This window comes from Erythrolamprus reginae, chromosome 2 (assembly GCF_031021105.1).
Source record: "Erythrolamprus reginae isolate rEryReg1 chromosome 2, rEryReg1.hap1, whole genome shotgun sequence".
Lineage (NCBI taxonomy): Eukaryota > Metazoa > Chordata > Lepidosauria > Squamata > Dipsadidae > Erythrolamprus > Erythrolamprus reginae.
Window position 1 is genome coordinate 83,313,621 of NC_091951.1, and position 19,377 is coordinate 83,332,997.

At 38.2% G+C, this 19,377-nt stretch overlaps 1 protein-coding gene across 1 annotated transcript in view; it reads left to right on the forward strand.

Moving 5' to 3' along the window:
• Window positions 1-18,750, forward strand: part of SUSD3 (sushi domain containing 3) — a 74,003-nt gene extending 55,253 nt beyond the window's left edge. The window contains exons 4-5 of the mRNA XM_070735763.1: window positions 221-388; window positions 17,852-18,750. Of these exons, the coding sequence (XP_070591864.1) occupies window positions 221-388; window positions 17,852-18,068 (385 nt within the window). The 3' untranslated portion in view covers window positions 18,069-18,750. The remainder of the gene's footprint in view (window positions 1-220; window positions 389-17,851) is intronic.
• Window positions 18,751-19,377: the final 627 nt, after the last annotated feature.

Below are 19,377 nucleotides of genomic sequence, written 5' to 3' on the forward strand. Positions count from 1 at the left end.
TCATGGGACTGCATGAAGAGTAGTTCTGATCACCCCAGCCTCCTCTTTTATCTCCCTGCGGGTCCCTCCCCCCGTTGCTTATGGAGACTGGCATCTGGCAAAGTATGGCTGGTGTGGCATGATGACAGAGACTTGATGTGATTTGCTATTTCAGATGTTTGACATTAGTTGCATTTGCACAGTGATCTGTTATGGATGATAACAGTGCCTCTTTTTACAGGGATATGCAGTTCTGGTACCAGCTCAGGAGTGAAGAGCTAGAAAGCATGCAAGCAGGTTACTTTGGCTTGAAAGGCAGGAATAACAACAACAACAACGAAAATATTAAAACCCAGGTGGCGTCTGATGGTGGTAGTAACGTGGCGTATGACAACCAAGGCTTCTGCAGGTAAGGAAGGGACCAATTGTTATTGTGCTGGGTTTTCTGAGCAGTTTTTACACCGACAATCCGCTTATCACACACTTCTCAGCACTCTTTGTCATTTTTGTGTGAAGCTCAGTGCCTAAAATGACTCTTGTCATTCAAAATTGAATGTTCTGTTTTCCACACAAAAACCATATTGTAAAATAAGTCTCTAGATCATTCTCAGAGTTGCTCCTTCAGGCCTTCTCTGCATTCCCTCCTCTAATTTAAAATGCACCATTGCAGTTATACTGTGTAGTTTTATTTATGATAATGCTTCATAAGCTATAAAAGTTAAACTGCATCTCCAGTCACTCTGCAGATCAAGAATCAAGCTGCATATTGTGCTCAGTGCATGGCATGTTAGTTTATCTTCCACATTTAATTTCATCCTTCCAGGAACGGAAGAAATGGAGAACGACTAACATAGAAAATATTCAGCTTCTTTATTTGCCTGTGTAACAGTCTATCTATCTATCTATCTATCTATCTATCTATCTATCTATCTATCTATCTATCTATCTATCTATCTATCTACCTACCTACCTACCTACCTACCTATCTATCTATCTATCTATCTATCTATTAGATTTGTATGCTGCCCCTCTCCGTAGACTTGGGGCGGCTCACAGCATACAATGAAACAATTCATAACAAATCTAATAAATTTAACAAACTTTTAAAAGCCCCATTATTAAAACAGACATACACACAAACATACCATACATAAATTGTATAGGCCCGGTGTGTGTGTGTGCCCCAATTCCCCCATGCCTGACGGCAGAGGTGGGTTTTAAGGAGTTTACGAAAGGCAAGGAGGGTGGGGGCAGTTCTAATCTCCGGAGGGAGCTGGTTCCAGAGGATCGTGGCCGCCACAGAGAAGGCTCTTCCCCTGGGACCCGCCAGATGACATTGTTTAATCAATGAGACCCGGAGAAAGCCAACTCTGTGGGACCTAATCGGTCGCTGGGATTCGTGCGGCAGAAGGTGGTCCCTGAGATATTCTGTTCCAATGCCATGAAGGGCTTTATAGGTCAAAACCAACACTTTGAATTGTGACCGGAAATTGATCGGCAACCAATGCAGAATGCGGAGTGTTGGTGTGAATGGGCATACCTTGGGAAGCCCATGATTGCTCTCGCAGCTGCATTCTGCACAATCTGAAGTTTCCAAACACTTTTCAAAGATAGCCCCATGTAGAGAGCATTACAGTAGTCGAATCTCGAGGTGATGAGGGCATGGTTGATGGATAGTTATCCTGCAGGGCATGTAATTATGGACCAAGAAGTTGTTCCATGCATACCAAAGATGAGCCATTGTGGCATCAAACAGGAATAGGGACTCGATTCATCATATCCATTTGGGTGATGGGCGGCAAGGGGAATAATCCAATTTGCTTTAGTGTTTTTCACTAACATTTCCCAAGAGTGTGTATCTCATCCCATCATGCTGTAACAGTATAGAAAGCCATCTCTCTTATCTTTAATTATACTTTTTAAATGATGTGATGCATTAAATATAATGCATATGTTTAACCCTAAACAAAGCCATCTGATGATTTGCCTTTGAAAGTAATCATGGGCTGTTTATACTATTTGTTACTTAACTAAATAAAAGTTCTCACAATTGGTAAAATGATTCCATTTTTAAAAAATTCTAAATATAAATAAAGGAATTGCTTCACTGCTGCAATTGCTCTGGGAAATTAAAACCCATGTTTGCTATTTCACCAAGATTGCTCCCTTTTAGAGAATCCAAAATCTAACTGAGCTGCATTACCTGCTCCATCTTGTTTCTGATAATGGGAAAAGTTCTTACTGCGGCATCTTCCACTCTCAATTTGTGAAAGTATCACTGTCGTTTTCGCTGCTAGTGATAGAAAGAAAGCTAAGTGTAAAATGGCTGCTGTGCCTTACAGTAACTTGCAAAGGTCAGAGCAGATAATATAATAATCTGCTGCTCCTGCTGTACGGCTATCCGAGTCTCCCTAAGAAGCCACTCCTATGCACCCCATTAGTTAGTGCTGCCTTGTACTGGATCAGTTGGAGGATTTCCAGCATTCAATTATTCCTGCTGCAGTTTCCAGTCTACCCACCACTGGGCCAGAAATTGCCCTTGTAGAAGGACAAATGAATCTCCTTATGGCCTCATTAATGCCACTTTAGTTCCATAGGAAACTGTTTTATACTATATCAAGCTCTTTGTCCATCTAAACTAGCTTTGCCTCCATTGACCAGCAACACTAGTCTTTCTGATCCCTATCTGGTCTATCAATACAAGATGCCAGGAATTGAATGTATGACCTTCTCAGAGGGCAAAGAAACTATTGCTCTACACTTACCTTTATTAACTGGGTTATAATGTATGTTATTAATATTTGTAGTATATACTTTAGTAATAATTGATACCAGTAGTGGGTTCTAAAACCCTTTACTACCGGATGCAAAAGTGTCCCAGGTGGGTGGGTGGAACTTTCTGCCACCAGTGCTATGGGTTCTTAGAACTGGACCCGAAGCAACCCACCACTGATTTTGATACCTTCATTTTTCTCTTATTTTTGCCTTGTAGTGATACCTTGCAAAATTATTGTTACTATAGCTCAAGTCAGATCTTTCGGTGTCTCTTCAGAATTTCTAGATCTGCGATACTGATATTTTTAAATCTTCCAAATACAGGTTGCTCTTGACTTACACCTCAATGGAGTTCATAATTTTGATCCTAAGTCATAATGATTGCTAAGTGGGTCGCTGTGTGAGCTGACTCAATTTTTATTTTTATGATAACCATTAAGTGAATCACAAGTCATTAAGCAAGCCATGTGCTCATTAAGCAAATCCAGACTATACTGGAGGTGGAGATGGGGAATTGGCACTTTCTGCTGAAAAACAGTTAAAAAGTCACAAATCACATGATTGCTAGACTCTGCAACCAGTCATAAGAGATTAAGAGTAAGCTGGGTGAGTGAGCTGTCTATCACTTACCATTTTGTTTGGCGTATGATTGCTACTTTCTCCAATGAATGTCTGGCATATAATAGCAACAGTGACAAAGTGTATCACTTCAAAGGAGACCAGCATATATGTCCATTCCTCTGGGCTTGCTGCTTCCTGCTTACTTTAATCCTGACATTTTAGTGAAGGTGTGATGCTTCCAGGACAATGGGGAGATGATTTTTATAGAATAGAATAGAACAGAACAGAAAAGAAAAGAACAGCACACAACAGAACACAACAGAATAGAATTTTATTGGCCAAGAGTGATTGGACACACAAGGAATTTGTCTTGGCGCATATGCTCTCAGTGTAGATAAAATAAAAGATACGTTCATCAAGAATCATAAGGTACAACACTTAATAATCGCCCAGGTACAAATAAGAATTAAATCATATTAGGAGCCAGTCAATATAAATTGTAAGGATACAAGCAACAAAGTTACAGTCATATAGTCATTTGTGGCAGGAGATGGGTGATAGGAATGATGAGAAAAAACTGGTAGTAATAGTAGTGCAGACTTAGTAAAAAGTTTGACAGTTGTGAGGGAATTATTTGTTTAACAGAGTGATGGAATAATGAGAAAATTAGTAGTAGTGCAGATTTAGTACAGTGGTACCTCTACCTAAGAACGCCTCTACTTAAGAACTTTTCTAGATAAGAAGCGGATGTTTACAATTTTTTGCCTCTTCTTAAGAACCGTCTTCTACTTAAGAACCCGAGCCGAGAAAAATTTCCCAGGAAATTTGAGTGCAGCACAAAGACCTGGCCAGTTTTCTGCCATTCCCCCTCTAATCTCGGCCATCTCGGGCTTTTCTGGGCTGCCAGAGGAGCCTTTCGGTGGTGCTTAAGGAGGCTTTGCCAGTCCAGAGCAAACAGAGCATTTTCCTTTCTCTGGGCGCTTAGAGAGGGAATGAACCTCTGCCAGTGCCCAGAGAAAAGAAATGCTCATTTCGCTCTGGCCAGTGACTGTCCTCCTCCTCTTCTTCCTCCTCCTCCTCCCACCCAAATTCCGAACTTTTATTTCTTTCCTAATGGTTTTGCACGCATTATTTGCTTTTACATTGATTCCTATGGGAAAAATTGCTTCTACTTACAAACTTTTCTACTTAAGAACCTGATCACAAAACAAATTAAGTGCTTAAGTAAAGGTACCGTTGTAAATAGTTTGACAGTGTTGAAGGAACTAATTGTTTAGCAGAGTTATGGTGTTCGGGTAACAAACTGTTCTTGTGTCTAGTTGTTCTGATGTGCAGTACTCCATAATGTCTTTTTGAGCGTAGGAGTTGAAGCAGTTTGCGTCCAGGATGTCAGGATGTAAACATTTTCACATCCCTCTTTTTGACTCCTGCAGTATATAGGTCCTCACTGGAATGCAGGTTGGTAGCAGTTGTTTTTTCTACTGATATAATTATCCTCTAAAGTCTGTGTCCGTCTTGTTGGATTGCACAGTTATAGAGGTGCAGATGACAGACTCAACTTAACCAATTAAAAGGGAAGAGAGGGAGTCAGTGGAATCCTCAATCTATGATGGCCCCAAGAATGTGACTAAACACAAAAGAATGAGAAAGGAAATGGAACTGGCAATAAGGTAGAACCCTCCCATCTTAACTTTCAGGTTGATTTTATTGATCAGACTCATGAGCTGCTCTAAGGATACCTTGTCCCATGAACCAAAGCAATGCATTTTTTTTTTTACTATATCTATTTCAGTAACACTGAAGATCTGTACATGGCACTCTATATATCAAATGATATATTGCCATTGGTCCACTGGATTATGTGGAAAATGAACCTTGAAGCTGACAAATGAAATGCCAGTTTTGTGTGTGTCACTTAAGGGATATTGTATAATTAATTAGATAGAGTCAAATGATCCCAACACATAAATTGCTGTTAACAGCAGGGCAGTAAAGAGGAATGATTGGAGTAAGAGCATTCTCAAAAAGTCCCATCATGTATAATGTAAGAAATCCAACTGGAAGACAATAAATTAGATGTCATTTTTGCACACTATTTCCTACATTCTTGCCCTCACATAACAATTGCTATTTTTTAAAAAACATAGTTATGCCTCTCTAAGCTAAGACAATGTGCCAAATAGCTAAATGCTCTGGATACCTGTGCCAAGCTTTTATCCACCAAGGGCAATTCCTTTCTTTATTGTCTTGAAAAGAAAGAAGCTGTCAACTTTGAACATTATATAGTTCTCACATTTATCCTAATTTATTTTGACAAATAGATCAAAGTTTCTTTTCCACTACTTGGATGTTCTTACAGCATCCTGTAAAACAATGCCTTTTTTTCAACATGGGGGCAAATGTATCAAGAGTTTAAATGCTTTGCAATTGAAATCCTATATGGTCTGAACAAAAGTGTGTTTTTCAGAACCTAATAAACGTGTTGCATAGATTCTTTCTTCCATATGCTCCTACTTCTTTAAGCATTGCTGCAAGAAATGAATTTAAATCCGTTTTCTTCAAGTACTTGCCCTCCCTTTTATTTTATTTATTTTATTTTATTTATTTATTTATTTTGTCCAATACACAATACATATTGAAGAGAATAAACATGAAGTATTATATATAAAGAGAAGATATAAAAATAGAGAAGATATATGAAGGAAGAAAAGATATATGATATATGAGATAAGGAGAGACAATTGGACAGGGGACGAAAGGCAGGCTAGCGCACTTATGTACGTCCCTTACTGACCTCTTAGGAACCTGGAGAGGTCAATCGTGGATAGTCTAAGGGAGAAATGTTGGGGGTTAGGGGTTGACACTACTGAGTCCGGTAATGAGTTCCACGCTTCGACAACTTGATTGCTAAAGTCATATTTTCTATAGTCAGGTTTGGAGCGGTTAATATTAAGTTTGAATCTGTTGCGTGCTCTTGTGTTGTTGCGGTTGAAGCTGAAGTAGTCATTGACAGGCAGGACGTTGCAGCATATGATTTTGTGGGCAATACTTAGATCGTGTTTTAGGCATCGTAGTTCTAAGCTTTCTAGACCTAGGATTGATAGTCTGCTTTCGTAGGGCATTCTGTTTCGAGTGGAGGAGTGAAGGGCTCTTCTGGTGAAGTATCTTTGGACATTTTCTAGGGTGTTGATGTCCGAGATGTGGTATGGGTTCCAGACAGATGAACTGTATTCAAGGATGGGTCTGGCAAAAGATTTGTAGGCTCTGGTGAGTAGTGTGAGATTGCCGGAGCAGAAGCTGCGTAGGATCAGATTAACAACTCTAGAAGCCTTTTTGGCGATATTGTTGCAGTGGGTGTTAGCACTTTTGTTACAATGTAATTTGGCCACCTTTAGATGTCAACATATTAAGGAATCTTTACATTTTGGCAAAAATGTTTAATGAAGTGGGGGGAGGCTGGAGACCAGAAATGAACAGAAGTGTTCAGAAGTCCAAGAATGATGTTATAATGAATAATGAAGCAATGCACTTTATTAAAAAAAACAAAGGAGGCTAATCACTGAACATTCATTCATTCCAATCAACAGTTTAAAAGCAAACACAGAGATCTGAAGTAGTTAATACTAGGCTATGAAGAATGTAGTACATTCAATTAAAGGATAGAGAGGGACAAAGAGTGAGTGCAGAGAAAGGAGGGCAATAGTTGATTTTTAGAAGCAATTGACCCTTATGGAGCTCACACAGAGTTGAATTATATAGGCCAAAGCAAAACAGAAAAATTAAAGTAAATAATTAAAGAAACTAAACACACCAGAAGACTTTGTGCCAAGGTGGGTAAGCAGTTCAATATAAGGCCATGAGGCATGCCAGCATGCAAACAAGTCAATAGCTTTTGAATTCAGAGTTAATGGCTCTTGCCATTGTAGAAAGGGCAGGAGACTTAGGATGTGGTGTTAAATTTTATCCACAGCAAAGAAGACAGAAAGTGTAAAGAGACAGCATTCATACATGCCCACTTGTTTGTTCGGGCATCACTTGTTCAGGGAAAGGCGGTACAAAAGGAGATTTGTGGTGAGAAAGGAAGATGAGCGTTTGGGGGAAGAAGAGTAAGTCAAGTCAATCCTTCCTAGAGCTGGATGAGCTTTCACATGCATTATTTGCTTTTACATTGATTCCTATGGGAAAAATTACTTCTTCTTACAAACTTTTCTACTTAAGAACCTGGTCACGGAACAAATTAAGTTTGTAAGTAGAGGTACCACTGTACCTGGAAAAGAAAGTGCTCAATCAAAATGAGTGAAATTGCTTTAATGTGTTTATTTTGCAGTGAAGCATACAAGAAAGTAACGATTATACATAATCACCAGGCTCCAGTAAATAAAAATTGCAATTGTAGTAGATATTTTATTGATAAAAGCAGCCGCAAAATCTAGTAACACTGCATATTTGAATAAGTGGGATTTGACGTCAGAAAACTAGCTGTTCTGTTTCCCAAAACAATAACTGCTTCTGTTATCTCATTTTCCCAGAGTCATATCCATGCCATTTTTCTAAACTAGTTTTTCTCAATCATGACAGCTTTAAGATGTAGGGACTTCAACTTCCATACTTCATCTCCCTAAGTATGTTGGCTGGGAAACTGTGGGAGTTGAAGTCCCTATATTTTAACATTGTCAAGGTTGAGCAAGACTGATCTAAACTTATGTTACAGACCATTAGAACAGTCTACAAGGCCCCAAATAAAAGGCACAGACTCTGCTAATTCTAAAACCCTTCTTACATTCCTGTCACAGTCCTACAGCTAGTTTCTAAAACAATCTTTCTTTCTTGCTGTTCATCCCACCCTGGAATCAGTTTATTGTTTCTATATTTGAAGGCTTTATTGTATCCTAATGACTAAGAGAAATTCTATAACTATCTGCTGAGCTGCCCTTTTAAGCACAATGTTGTTTCAGAATTAGCATATAGAATTGCAACCATTGACACATTTTTGCTGGTTTTTCTGATCTTTTAAAATGCATTTAAATTACTATTCATCATCAGATCTTGAGGCATCCAGCTACCACAACTTTTCCCTCCCCATCCCACCCTCCCTTCCTTTTCCATATCTTCAGCCATTTGTTTATATAACTTACACACAATTTTTGAAGGAATACAAGTAATGCAGTTTTTAAAACAAAAGAAAAACAGCAGTAGTAAGTAATTAACAGCAATATGTTGCAACTAATTATGCCACATATAAAAGAGATGTCACAAACAAATCAACCTCCCCCCAGGGCCTGCTGGAAAGCCAGGAATTGTGGAGTTCAAAAAGAATGTTGCTCTAGATAGAAGGGCTGATATACAAGTATTTATAAGCAGTTTCACTAATGGGCTTTGGAGGCTTTGGATAGCTGCTAGATCTTATTGGATTTATAGATTTAATCTATCTGTCCCCAATCTGGTGACCTCCAGACTTTTTAAGCACAACTTTCATCATCTCCCCTCAATGTGACTATCACTAATAATAAACAGTACCTAGGATGCATATTATTGAGGCTACTCAGATTTATGACCTGGGGCTTCTTTAAGATAGGTTAAACTTTTCATTTTAAATATATAGTGTTCTGCCTGACTGGCTCAGGCAATGCGTAATAGTCCAAGGAAAAGAAATCAAACACACACGTGCTCTGCTAATCAGCAAACTTGTATTCAATAAACAAAAAAGGGTTACTCAAAACAGTTCTTAGTGTACGAAACAATGATAGTACAAGGCTTACTTCAGCCGCATACAAAAACACAGGAAAAAACAAACAAAGACAACCTGGAATAAGCAAAGTCGTTTCAGGAGTCCTTTTGAATCTTTGAAGCAAACAGCCAGTCCCAGAGTTTTCACCTCCCACTTGTCTGAAAAAGCTGTGTTGAAAATTCCAACAGTACGGAACAGAAACTTCAAAGCAGGAATCACAAAATAACACAGATAAACAGCCACAATTTGCCTGGGGCCTCTGTTCCCTTTTATCCCTTTAGCCCTCATTAAGGGAACCACACCCAGCCCTCAGTATAAGAACCACACCCAGCCCAGGTGCTACTCTGATGACTTGTAATACTCCTTCAGTCGATCCCTTCTCTGCATAGCTCTTCTGATACGCAGATCAATATATTGATCTGCAGAAGAATCCAGAGACGAAAGACTGTCTGAGGGACTGCGTGCCAAATCCCCTGGGCTGTCTGCTGAATCCTGCGTACCAGTGACCTCGTCCTCCTGGCTGTCTGCCACGTCTTCCTGGCTGTCTGCCACATCTTCCTGGCTGTCAGCCAGGCTTTCACATTCAGTTTGTGCTGCGTCTCTCCCATCTGTGGGCGCAATGGCTGGCCCAGGCCCAAACACAACACATAGGATTTTTTTTTCCAGATGTTGAAGTCTGTATAGGCAATAACCAGGCCTGAAAACATTAGCCCCTTTTTACATTTTTATGGGTGGCTGGGAAAATCAGCTGGGAAATAATCTCACATGTAAATCACATATTTATTCTTATGGGAGCGCCTCCTGCTTCACATATCTGAGCAGCCGGTCAGATCCCACAGAGTTGGCCTTCTCCAGGTCCCATTACTCAAGCAATGTCACCTAGCAGGGCCTAGGGGAAGGACATTCTCTGTGGCAACTCCAGTCCTTTGGAATCAATTCCCTCCAGAGATTCACACGGCCTCCGTCCTTCTGGCCTTTTGTAAGCTTTGAAAAAACATCTTTGCTGGCAGGCATGGGGCCGTTGAGCATTGACATCCTGCTTAAACCAGTTTGATTGGGATTGGATGAGTTTAGATGAATGGATTTAATGTTGGGAATATTAAGTCTTGGGTTTTAGGGTGGGGGTTTATAATTTTATCTGTAATTTTCTATTGCTTGTATGCTGTAAGCCGTTCTGAGTCCCCTGGAAAAGGCATAGAAATTTGAAAAATAAATAAATAAATTCTGCATTTTTGTGAGACTAAAAAGTACAAAAACCACACAGCTGAAAACTCTTGGTTTTTTCACCCAATACCAGTGGCATAAATGGGAAATAATCTGATGGTTTCAGAAGTTAGACTGGAGGGACTAACCTTGCTTTATGAGCTCTTGGGTTTTCATATATAGGAATGGAGGACACATTAAAAATAATCTTAATGAAATATTTCCCAATATTATAGTCAAGTACTTGGAATTCTAATCAGAAACATTAATGAGAAAGGTAGACATTAAGATATGCTACTCTGATATACCTTCTGCTTTCTAATATATATATCTTTGCTGATGTTGCAAAGCCATTCAACACCACCCACAATGCTGCTACCATACAAAAATATCTTGACTATATGTCAGAATGGTCAAACAATTGGCAATTCCAAATCTCAATCAACAAATGCTCTGTCCTACACATTCGCAAAAATATCAGAACACAAAATACAAGCTGGGCAGATATGACTTCGTAGGCAAACCTCACTCTATCAAGGATCTTGGAGTACTCATCTCTAACGATCTAAGTGCCAGAGCTCACTGTAACAACATTGCCAAAAAAGGCATTAAGAGTTGTTAACCTAATCTTGCATAGTTTCTTCCCTGGTAATAATGTACTGTTAACTAGATCATACAAAACATTTGCTAGTCCAATTCTTAAATACAATTCATTGTTTGGAACCCGCACTGCATATCGGACATTAATACAATTGAGTGACTCCAGAGATATTTCTCACAAAGAATCCTCTACTTCTCTGCTCACAGAGAATACTTTATACCACCGGGCTTGACATTTTGGGCTTAGACAACTTAGAACTACACCGCCTCCGGCATAGTTCTAAGTTGTGTAATTTTGTGTACTACCTAAGCATAGCACACAAAATTATCCACTGCAACATCCTACCTGTCAATGACTACTTCAGCTTCAACTGCAACAATGCATAAGCACACAATAGATACAAACTTAAGGTCACCGGCACCAAAGTCAAGTGCGGAAAATACGACTTCAGCAACAGAGTGATCAATGTCTGGAATGCACTACCTGACTCTGTGGTTTCATCCCCACACCCCCATAACTTTAACCTTAGACTGTCTACTGTTGACCTCACTCCATTCCTAAGAGATCTGTAAGGGGTGTGCATAAGTGCACCAATGTGCCTACTGTCCCTATCCCAATATTCCCTTTTATTCATATCCATTTCATGTATTCATAATCATATCTGTTATCTAATATATGCTTGGCAATAGATAGATAGATAGATAGATAGATAGATAGATAGATGATAGATAGATAGATAGATAGATAGATAGATCTTACTTTTACGAACTAGCAACTTGTTCCCACATCTAAATCCTCAATTAACACTTGTTGTGGAATAAATTTCTGTCATTTGTCTATTTAGAACTTCTTTCAGCACCTATTCCTGTGGATAGGAATAGAACTCTAGAGGCCATAGAGAGCTCAGGGGAGTGAGAAAAATATTTGTTTGAAAGACCAGAAAGTATTAACAGTACTTGATTAGTTGGAGCAGCAGAATGGATCAATATAATGAAGTTTCCTGTGTTTGTATGACTTCAGTATCCAAGTAAATAGATAGGACAGTGGCCCCCAACCCTTGGGTAATAGGGATCGGTTCCATGGAGGTGTTTTTCTGCAGACTGGAGGGTGGGTGTTGCTTCATGTGCTTCTGTATCCCGCAGATAGGGCTTCACTTGTTTGTGAGGCCCAGTTTGTGTGGCATGCCGTGGCCTGGGGCTAGTCCATGAGCAAGGGTGGGGGTTGATAGATAGGAGACTTAGTTAAATCATAGTTAGTTAGATCAAAGAATTGATATATGACACTTCTATCCTTTCAAAGCTTTATGTGGTATTCATGTACAACTAGTATGAAATATGACAGAGTTGAAAGTAAATAGAAAAGTTCTATTCCTGTTTCTAAAATGAGCAGTAAGATATACAAGCAGAAGGATTATATAATATGGAGACCACTTGTTTTAATTACACTTTGTATCTCCCCATCCCTTTGATTTTTTTGGGGGGGGGAATATAGAATAGCATTAAAACTATTTTGAATTAAAGGTTAGATAAATTAGTGATTTTCAGATTGTTGTGTAGATTATTCGTTTGAATCTCATTTCCTTTTGGTGAAGACAACAAAGTCAAACAATAGAAGCAATACAAGCAATGTAATTTTATTTTCTTTGTATAGTATTATGCTGTTGCAAATATTGTGTTCCCTTGTGCATGATTTTCTCATAAAAAATCTATTACTGCCACTAAAATGTATATTTTGGAACAAGAATTTTTGTTCCACTCCCTTTTGGAAGAAATTTATTTGCAAAGCCATTTTAACATCTGTCAGGAAACATATGACCACACTTATAATGTCTTAAATGTGCGGGCATCTTTTTATTGCTAGTGCTATTAACATTATTATCCCTTCTGGCAAAAAGCAATAATAACAAAAGAAAATTAAGGGAATTTTTCTGAATGCCATTGGTACTTACTGTAATTTTTTTTTTTTTAAAGAGCAATGCAAAATAAAACCAAACCACACACAGCAATCAAACTATGAAAATATACTGCTGATTCTACATGTAAATCTGCATGTAAATACAATTGTTTATGCACATTTGTAGGAATAAAAATGCATATTTATGCAGATGCCCTTGCCTATCATGTACACCTTTGATAGATTGTTTACAAACTAAAATACTTCAGAATTTAAAAGTACAAAGAAGTAATCCCTCTGTTGAAATGATAGCACTTGTATACTGTACTTTCAAATTTACTGACAGATGCTTCTAAAAATTGGCTGCTAGAACCGGTAGTCATTCCTTGATTGCTGTAGGTTAAATCAAAGGTGAAATTTTAATTAATTGCTGGCATATTACAGGAACTAATGCATCTCAGTGTCTTCTTCCAAACAGTGAATGTGATACAATTGAATGAGCAGTGTTGGTGATTCCACTTTCTCTAATTTTTGTAGCTAAGAATTAGGTTTAAATATATTTCTCAAAATTGTTGATTCATGCATCAATTTCTCTACTAAGATTAAATTATCCACGTTATGATTATTTTGCTACTTCTGTCAAAGTCTTACCAACATCAGGATCGCTCCTTCCAGCTTCACACAATCTGTGACTGAGTTGCCATTAGCAGGAGAATAATGAAGTTTTAAGGAAAGTAATTATGAAAACAAAGCCAAAGTGACTTGAAATATTTATAATATGTACCATACCCCAAAAAATCTGCTGTATGATCAAATTCCCATTAGAGTTGTTTCCACAAGTCCGCTATTTACGGTAACATAGACAGACAGTTTAGTATAGTGTCATTATGGCGAACCTATGGCACATGGGCCAGAGGCGGCACACAGAGCCCTCTCTACCAGCACATGCGCCATCGCCCCAGGTCAGATCTCCATGGCATTTCTTTCATAAGCTTCTGTTTCCCTGCAAATGAAGAAACAAGCTCACAAAAGAAAAATATTATTATTATTATTATTATTATTATTATTATTATTATTATCGTGTTTCTTTGACATAAAACATCAAAGAATATTTTAGAGAATTCTCTTTCAGGCTTGGCAACCTAAGGCATTCTGGGAGTTGAAGTCCACACATCTGAAAGTTGCCAGGTTGGAAAAACAACTCTGCAGTCTTGGTGGCTGGAAACACCAAACAGAGGGTCAGGGCCGCCACAGAGAAGGCTCTTCCCCTGGGTCCTGCCAGACGACATTGTTTCGTTGACGGGACTGGAGAAGGCCAACTCTATGGGACCTAACTGGTCGTTGGCATTTGTGCGGCAGAAGGTGGTCTCGGAGATATTCTGGTCCGATGTGATGAAGGGCTTTATATCTTACCTCTTCCCATGCTGCTGGTGTTGGGATGCCCCACTTCTCACTGATATTTGTGTCTCTGCTGTGCATGCGCTCTTGTCCATGCATCTCCACACACAGGTCCACGCATGCATGCACACACTTTTCATTTTGGGCATGTGCGTGTAGTTGGAGCACTCGGTGTCTAAAAGGTTCACCATCCCTGGTCCAGTGGTTAATCTGCCAGTTAGAAACCAGGTGAGTTGTAGTCCCAGTTTAGGCATAAAAACCAGCTGAGTGGCTTTGGGCTAGTCAGTCTCTCTCAGCACAGCTCATCTCACAGGGTTCTGGTGATGGGAAAATAAAAAGAAGGAGCATTAAGCTTGTTTGCCATCTTGAATTGTTTACACAAATAATGGTGGGAGAAAATAATTTATATTTAATCTAATGGTTAATACTTTTAATATCTGTCATGAGTTTCTAGTGATCCAGAATCAGCAATGTAAGAATAAAATGAGCAAAAATAATTCGCTCATAGTATAGAGGGCTTTAATAATAATTTGATCATTTAATTGATCAAATTAGTGTAAGTATTCTGATAAAAATGATTTCTTCACGAGATTTCTTTGTAATTCTGTAAACCTGGGATGTGAGAAATCTTCAGTAATTGTTGCCATTAAAAACATTGTGATTGATGTTTTAAAAGCATTCCTAGAGATAATTGATTTTTCCCAATCTGTTCACAATTATGGTTTATTTTTATAAAAATCAAACTTGAATCAAGATAATTTGATTTAGACTAATGGAGTTTGAGATTTTAAGGTACAGATTTTAATGACGTTTAATGTCTACCAGTGTTTTAAGCCTAATGTCATTATTTCAATAATTTATTTTGTTTTATCCTGGCAAAAGTAGCCGCCCTGAGTCTTCAGAGAGGGGCGGCATACAAATCTAATAAATAATAATAATAATAATAATAATAATAATAATAATAATAATAATTATTATTATTATTATTATTATTATTATTATTATTATTATTATTATCGTGTTTCTTTGACATAAAACATCAAAGAATATTTTAGAGAATTCTCTTTCAGGCTTGGCAACCTAAGGCATTCTGGGAGTTGAAGTCCACACATCTGAAAGTTGCCAGGTTGGAAAAACAACTCTGCAGTCTTGGTGGCTGGAAACACCAAACATTTTAGAAAATAATTTGTGTCTGAGGAAACTTTCTATTTGAATTACTATTGCCTTCTGCCAGACCTTAAATTTGAAAATGGTCTTCTATGCCTTCCAGAAGCTAGGAATCAGACAGAGATGTAGCTGACAACCTCACCTTTCCCTTCAAATTATAATTGTACATTCTTCTCCTCTCTTGTTGCCCTTTCGGTTTCACTTCTGACTTTTATTATTTTGTGAAAATTCAATGCTCTATCCAACGTCATTAATCCATTAGTGCAACGTCAGAAGCACAAAGTGTTGTAGTCTGTGAATTATTTCCTGTAATTGCTCTTGCATAGCTTCAACTCTCCCTAAGGCCATTGCAAAAGTGGTGTTTGAATGTCAGAAACAATAAATTAATAGAATTCCAAGGAATCCAAGTGAAGAAAGTACCATAAAGAAGGCTGTGTAGATGTGGATTATGCAAAAGCTTCCTTCCAGTAAAGGTCAATGTGAAGACTGCAAAGCTAGTGTATGGTGCAGTTGAGAATAGAATTTCCTAGTGTTTGATTCTTGGGTCATTGATTGGGAAAGTGGAAAAACTCCCACGTGGAAACAGCAAGATGCTACGGGAGGGGTGAGGGTGCTGCAGAGAAATGCGGGAGATTGTGCCAAGGCCACACCGCAAGCTGTGGGTGAGTCCAGACTAGGCTTTGGATGCCCAGCACAGACTGGGTGCAAATCAGAGCGAGTGCTTGGCAGCCCAGCACAAGCCATGCATGAATCTAGAGAAGTTGAGGAAGAGCTTTGAAAGCCTAGGACAGGCTGCATATGTGTTGGGGGAGCATTGGCTGCCAATTGGTTTCCGGACACAATTCAAAGTGTTGGTGATGACCTATAAAGCCCTACATGGCATCGGACCAGATTACTTACAGGACTGCCTTCTGCCGCATGAATCCCATCAACCAATAAGGTCCCACAGAGTTGTCCTTCTCCAGGTCCCATCGACCAGGCAATGTCATCTGGCGGGACCTAGTGGAAGAGCCTTCTATGTGGGGGCCCTAGCCCTCTGGAAGCCCTCCGGATATTTGTACTGTCCCCATCCTCCTCGCCTTTGACAAGACACTTAAATTATAAGGTTTTAATTCCAGTGGCAATTTTTTTAGCAGCACAGGGTCTGTTCTATGTCACCAGGCACGGGGTAGCTAGATCATGCCCCTTCTTCTCTGACCGTTAAATGTTGTGTGGATATGATTGAGCAGACTGACTGTTTTTTATATAATGGGATTTTAGTTTGCTGTTTTTTAGCTATTAGATTTGTATACATATTGTTTGTATTGGATGTTGTGAGCTGCTCCGGGTCCTTGGAGAGGGGCGCCATACAAGTCTAATAAATAATAATAATAATAATAATAATAATAATAATAATAATAACCTGAGCTGGTAGAGGTTGCAAACAGATAGGAGGATGCTACAGGTGGGAATTGACTTAACAGAGCAACTTCTCATTTTGCCTTTTGGCTTCCCCAATGACTTTGCTTGTAAGAAGCTAGCAGGAAAGATCCCAAATGGTTATCACGTGGCCATAACTCTCTGAGATGTCCTACTCGCAAGCTGGGCATCAGAAGATCCAAATTGTGATCATGTGACCTTGGGGATGCTTCAGTGGCCAGAATTTTAGGGTCACCCATTCATTCTTTTCAGCACTGCCATACTTTCCAAACTATTTCCTCTGTCCTGAAACATAGAGCAAAAATCAAATCAAATTAAACCTTTATTGTCAATGCACAACATGTGTACAATGAAATTAAGTAAGCTCCCTTGGTGCAGCCCCCCCATCACAAAATACATAAAAGAAAAAGAAATCCCTAAACCCAAATAAGTAATAACTAGCACACATTTCCATATACATATATGTATATAACTTTTATGTACTGTATATAACATATAGAACATTTGGCTCCCTTGTTTATTCAGCAGTTAAATTTTTCCTCTCTATTTCGAAGAACCAAAAAATGAAACAATTATGTCTTCGGGCTTCATCCAGTTATACAGTGAACAAGATTGTTTGTGTATGTGTGTGATATAATTAATATAATATAAAATATATTTAAAAATATAGTATGGTATAATATAGCATAATATATATAAAATATATAATTGCTTTCCCTACAAAAATCTTTATTCACACAGATCAAGGGAGGTTTCATTATTGAACTGGTTAATATTTTAAAATTGTCAAATATGTCTTGGTTTTATGCCATTCCAGGGAATAGAGTTTTAAGTACATGCACATAACTGCAATTGATTGTATTTCTCTATATTATTTTATTGTTTTTTTAATCAAGCAGTACACATCTGGCACTTAGACTGGCATTTAAATTAATGTAACTATTGTTGAATAGTTTTGTAATTATTTAAGTTACAAAAGTATTAACTATGCATTTTACATTATTATTTGGTGTGCTTTTAATTTCAGATGCCAGGCAAAATTGCAGTGCTGTAGCTAAATTAAACCAAAGCTATTTTTTCTTCTTCTTCTAAATAAATAAAAGGAATGCTTCTTCTTTGTTTTCCAGCTTCAAAGAAGACTGGATTAGAGACATGGCACAAACACACTGTTCTGGAGAACGCGACTTACAAAATAAATCGGCTAAAACCAGTAATGCACTTGGTAAACATTTGGTCCCTGGCCATAATGGTGTTGCACAGAGCATCCATACAATACATGCAGTAGATGTCTATGGGCAGGATAAGGATATGCTTGGAAAACTACATACTCATTTACCTGGATAAACAGTTTCAACTGTTAAAAGTTTTTCCCAGACCAAAGGAAATTGTGAATACACATGGTTACTGAATGTGCCTTAAAAACAACATTAAAATAAATGTCTGTCCCTTATGTATCTGTTGCGGTAAATGTCTGACTATAGCTATAATTTAGCAGATTGCCCAAAATATGGAAAAACTAAATTCAGTTTCACAAAAAAGCAAAATAAAATGCATTTTTGATATTTACCAGGGCTGCGCATGCTTAAAAATCAATTAGGAATGAGTTACTTGGATTTGCACAAAAACAGCACCTCCTTTCATTAAAGAAGCACAATTTTACTCCATGTGAGCTTCAGTAAAAGGTGCTGCTGCTTCAATGAATGGGAGAGAGGCTGTACTCTGTTCCAAGGCACCTGGAATTATTTTGCTGTTTCTACACACAATTCAAGCTACCATTTCTACACTTTGCTTAAAAAATTAAAAAGGGATGACATCAAGAAAGGAATTGTATATTGTTTTCAATATGTGCTTCAATGTTGGCTCTTAACGGTTTGAACCTTTTCTGCATGTGACCATCCTGATGATAGTGAGGATGAATTCTAATTGCAAATTTAGTTTACCTTCTCTTTTTATATATATATATCAAAAAAGAAGAATGTATTTTTGCACAAGAAATTAAAATAAATAAATATATTTTAATTAGAAATTGGTCGAGTAAACATGTTGCTTTGGTGTCCAGATTGCATTATAATCCTCCATTTCAGGTCCTTCATCATTGTCCTGACTATTTGAAAAGTGATGGCGCATTGGTTAGAATACAGTATTGCAGTTTAATTCTGCCAACTGCCAGCAGTTCGATCCTGACTGGCTGAGGGTTGACTCAGCCTTCCATCCTTTGGAGGTCGGTCAAATGAGGATCCAGATTGTTGGGGGCAATATGCCAACTCTGTAAACCACTGAGAAGTCTGTAAAGCACTGTGAAGTGGTATATAAGTGCTGGTGCTATTGTTAGATGGGACATAGGTACCACTTTTCCATTTACTGAATGTCACAGCAGCTAAGAATAAAGCAAAACTCTTTTGAAAACAAAAAAATCAAGTTCAAGTGCAGCAACCTAATTTCAAAGCAAATAAGTGAAAAAGCTGCCATATCAATCAATTGAAACTGAAATTACCCACTGGTGGATTTAATAAAAAAAATCATAGGGTGCCTAAAAGGGATAAAATCAAGGTTATGTGAAAAAGAGAAAATGGCTTATTTTTTAATAGCCATGCAATTATCCTTTGAAGCACAGCTTCTGGTGATTATCTTAATAGAGGAGGTGGTTTGTTCT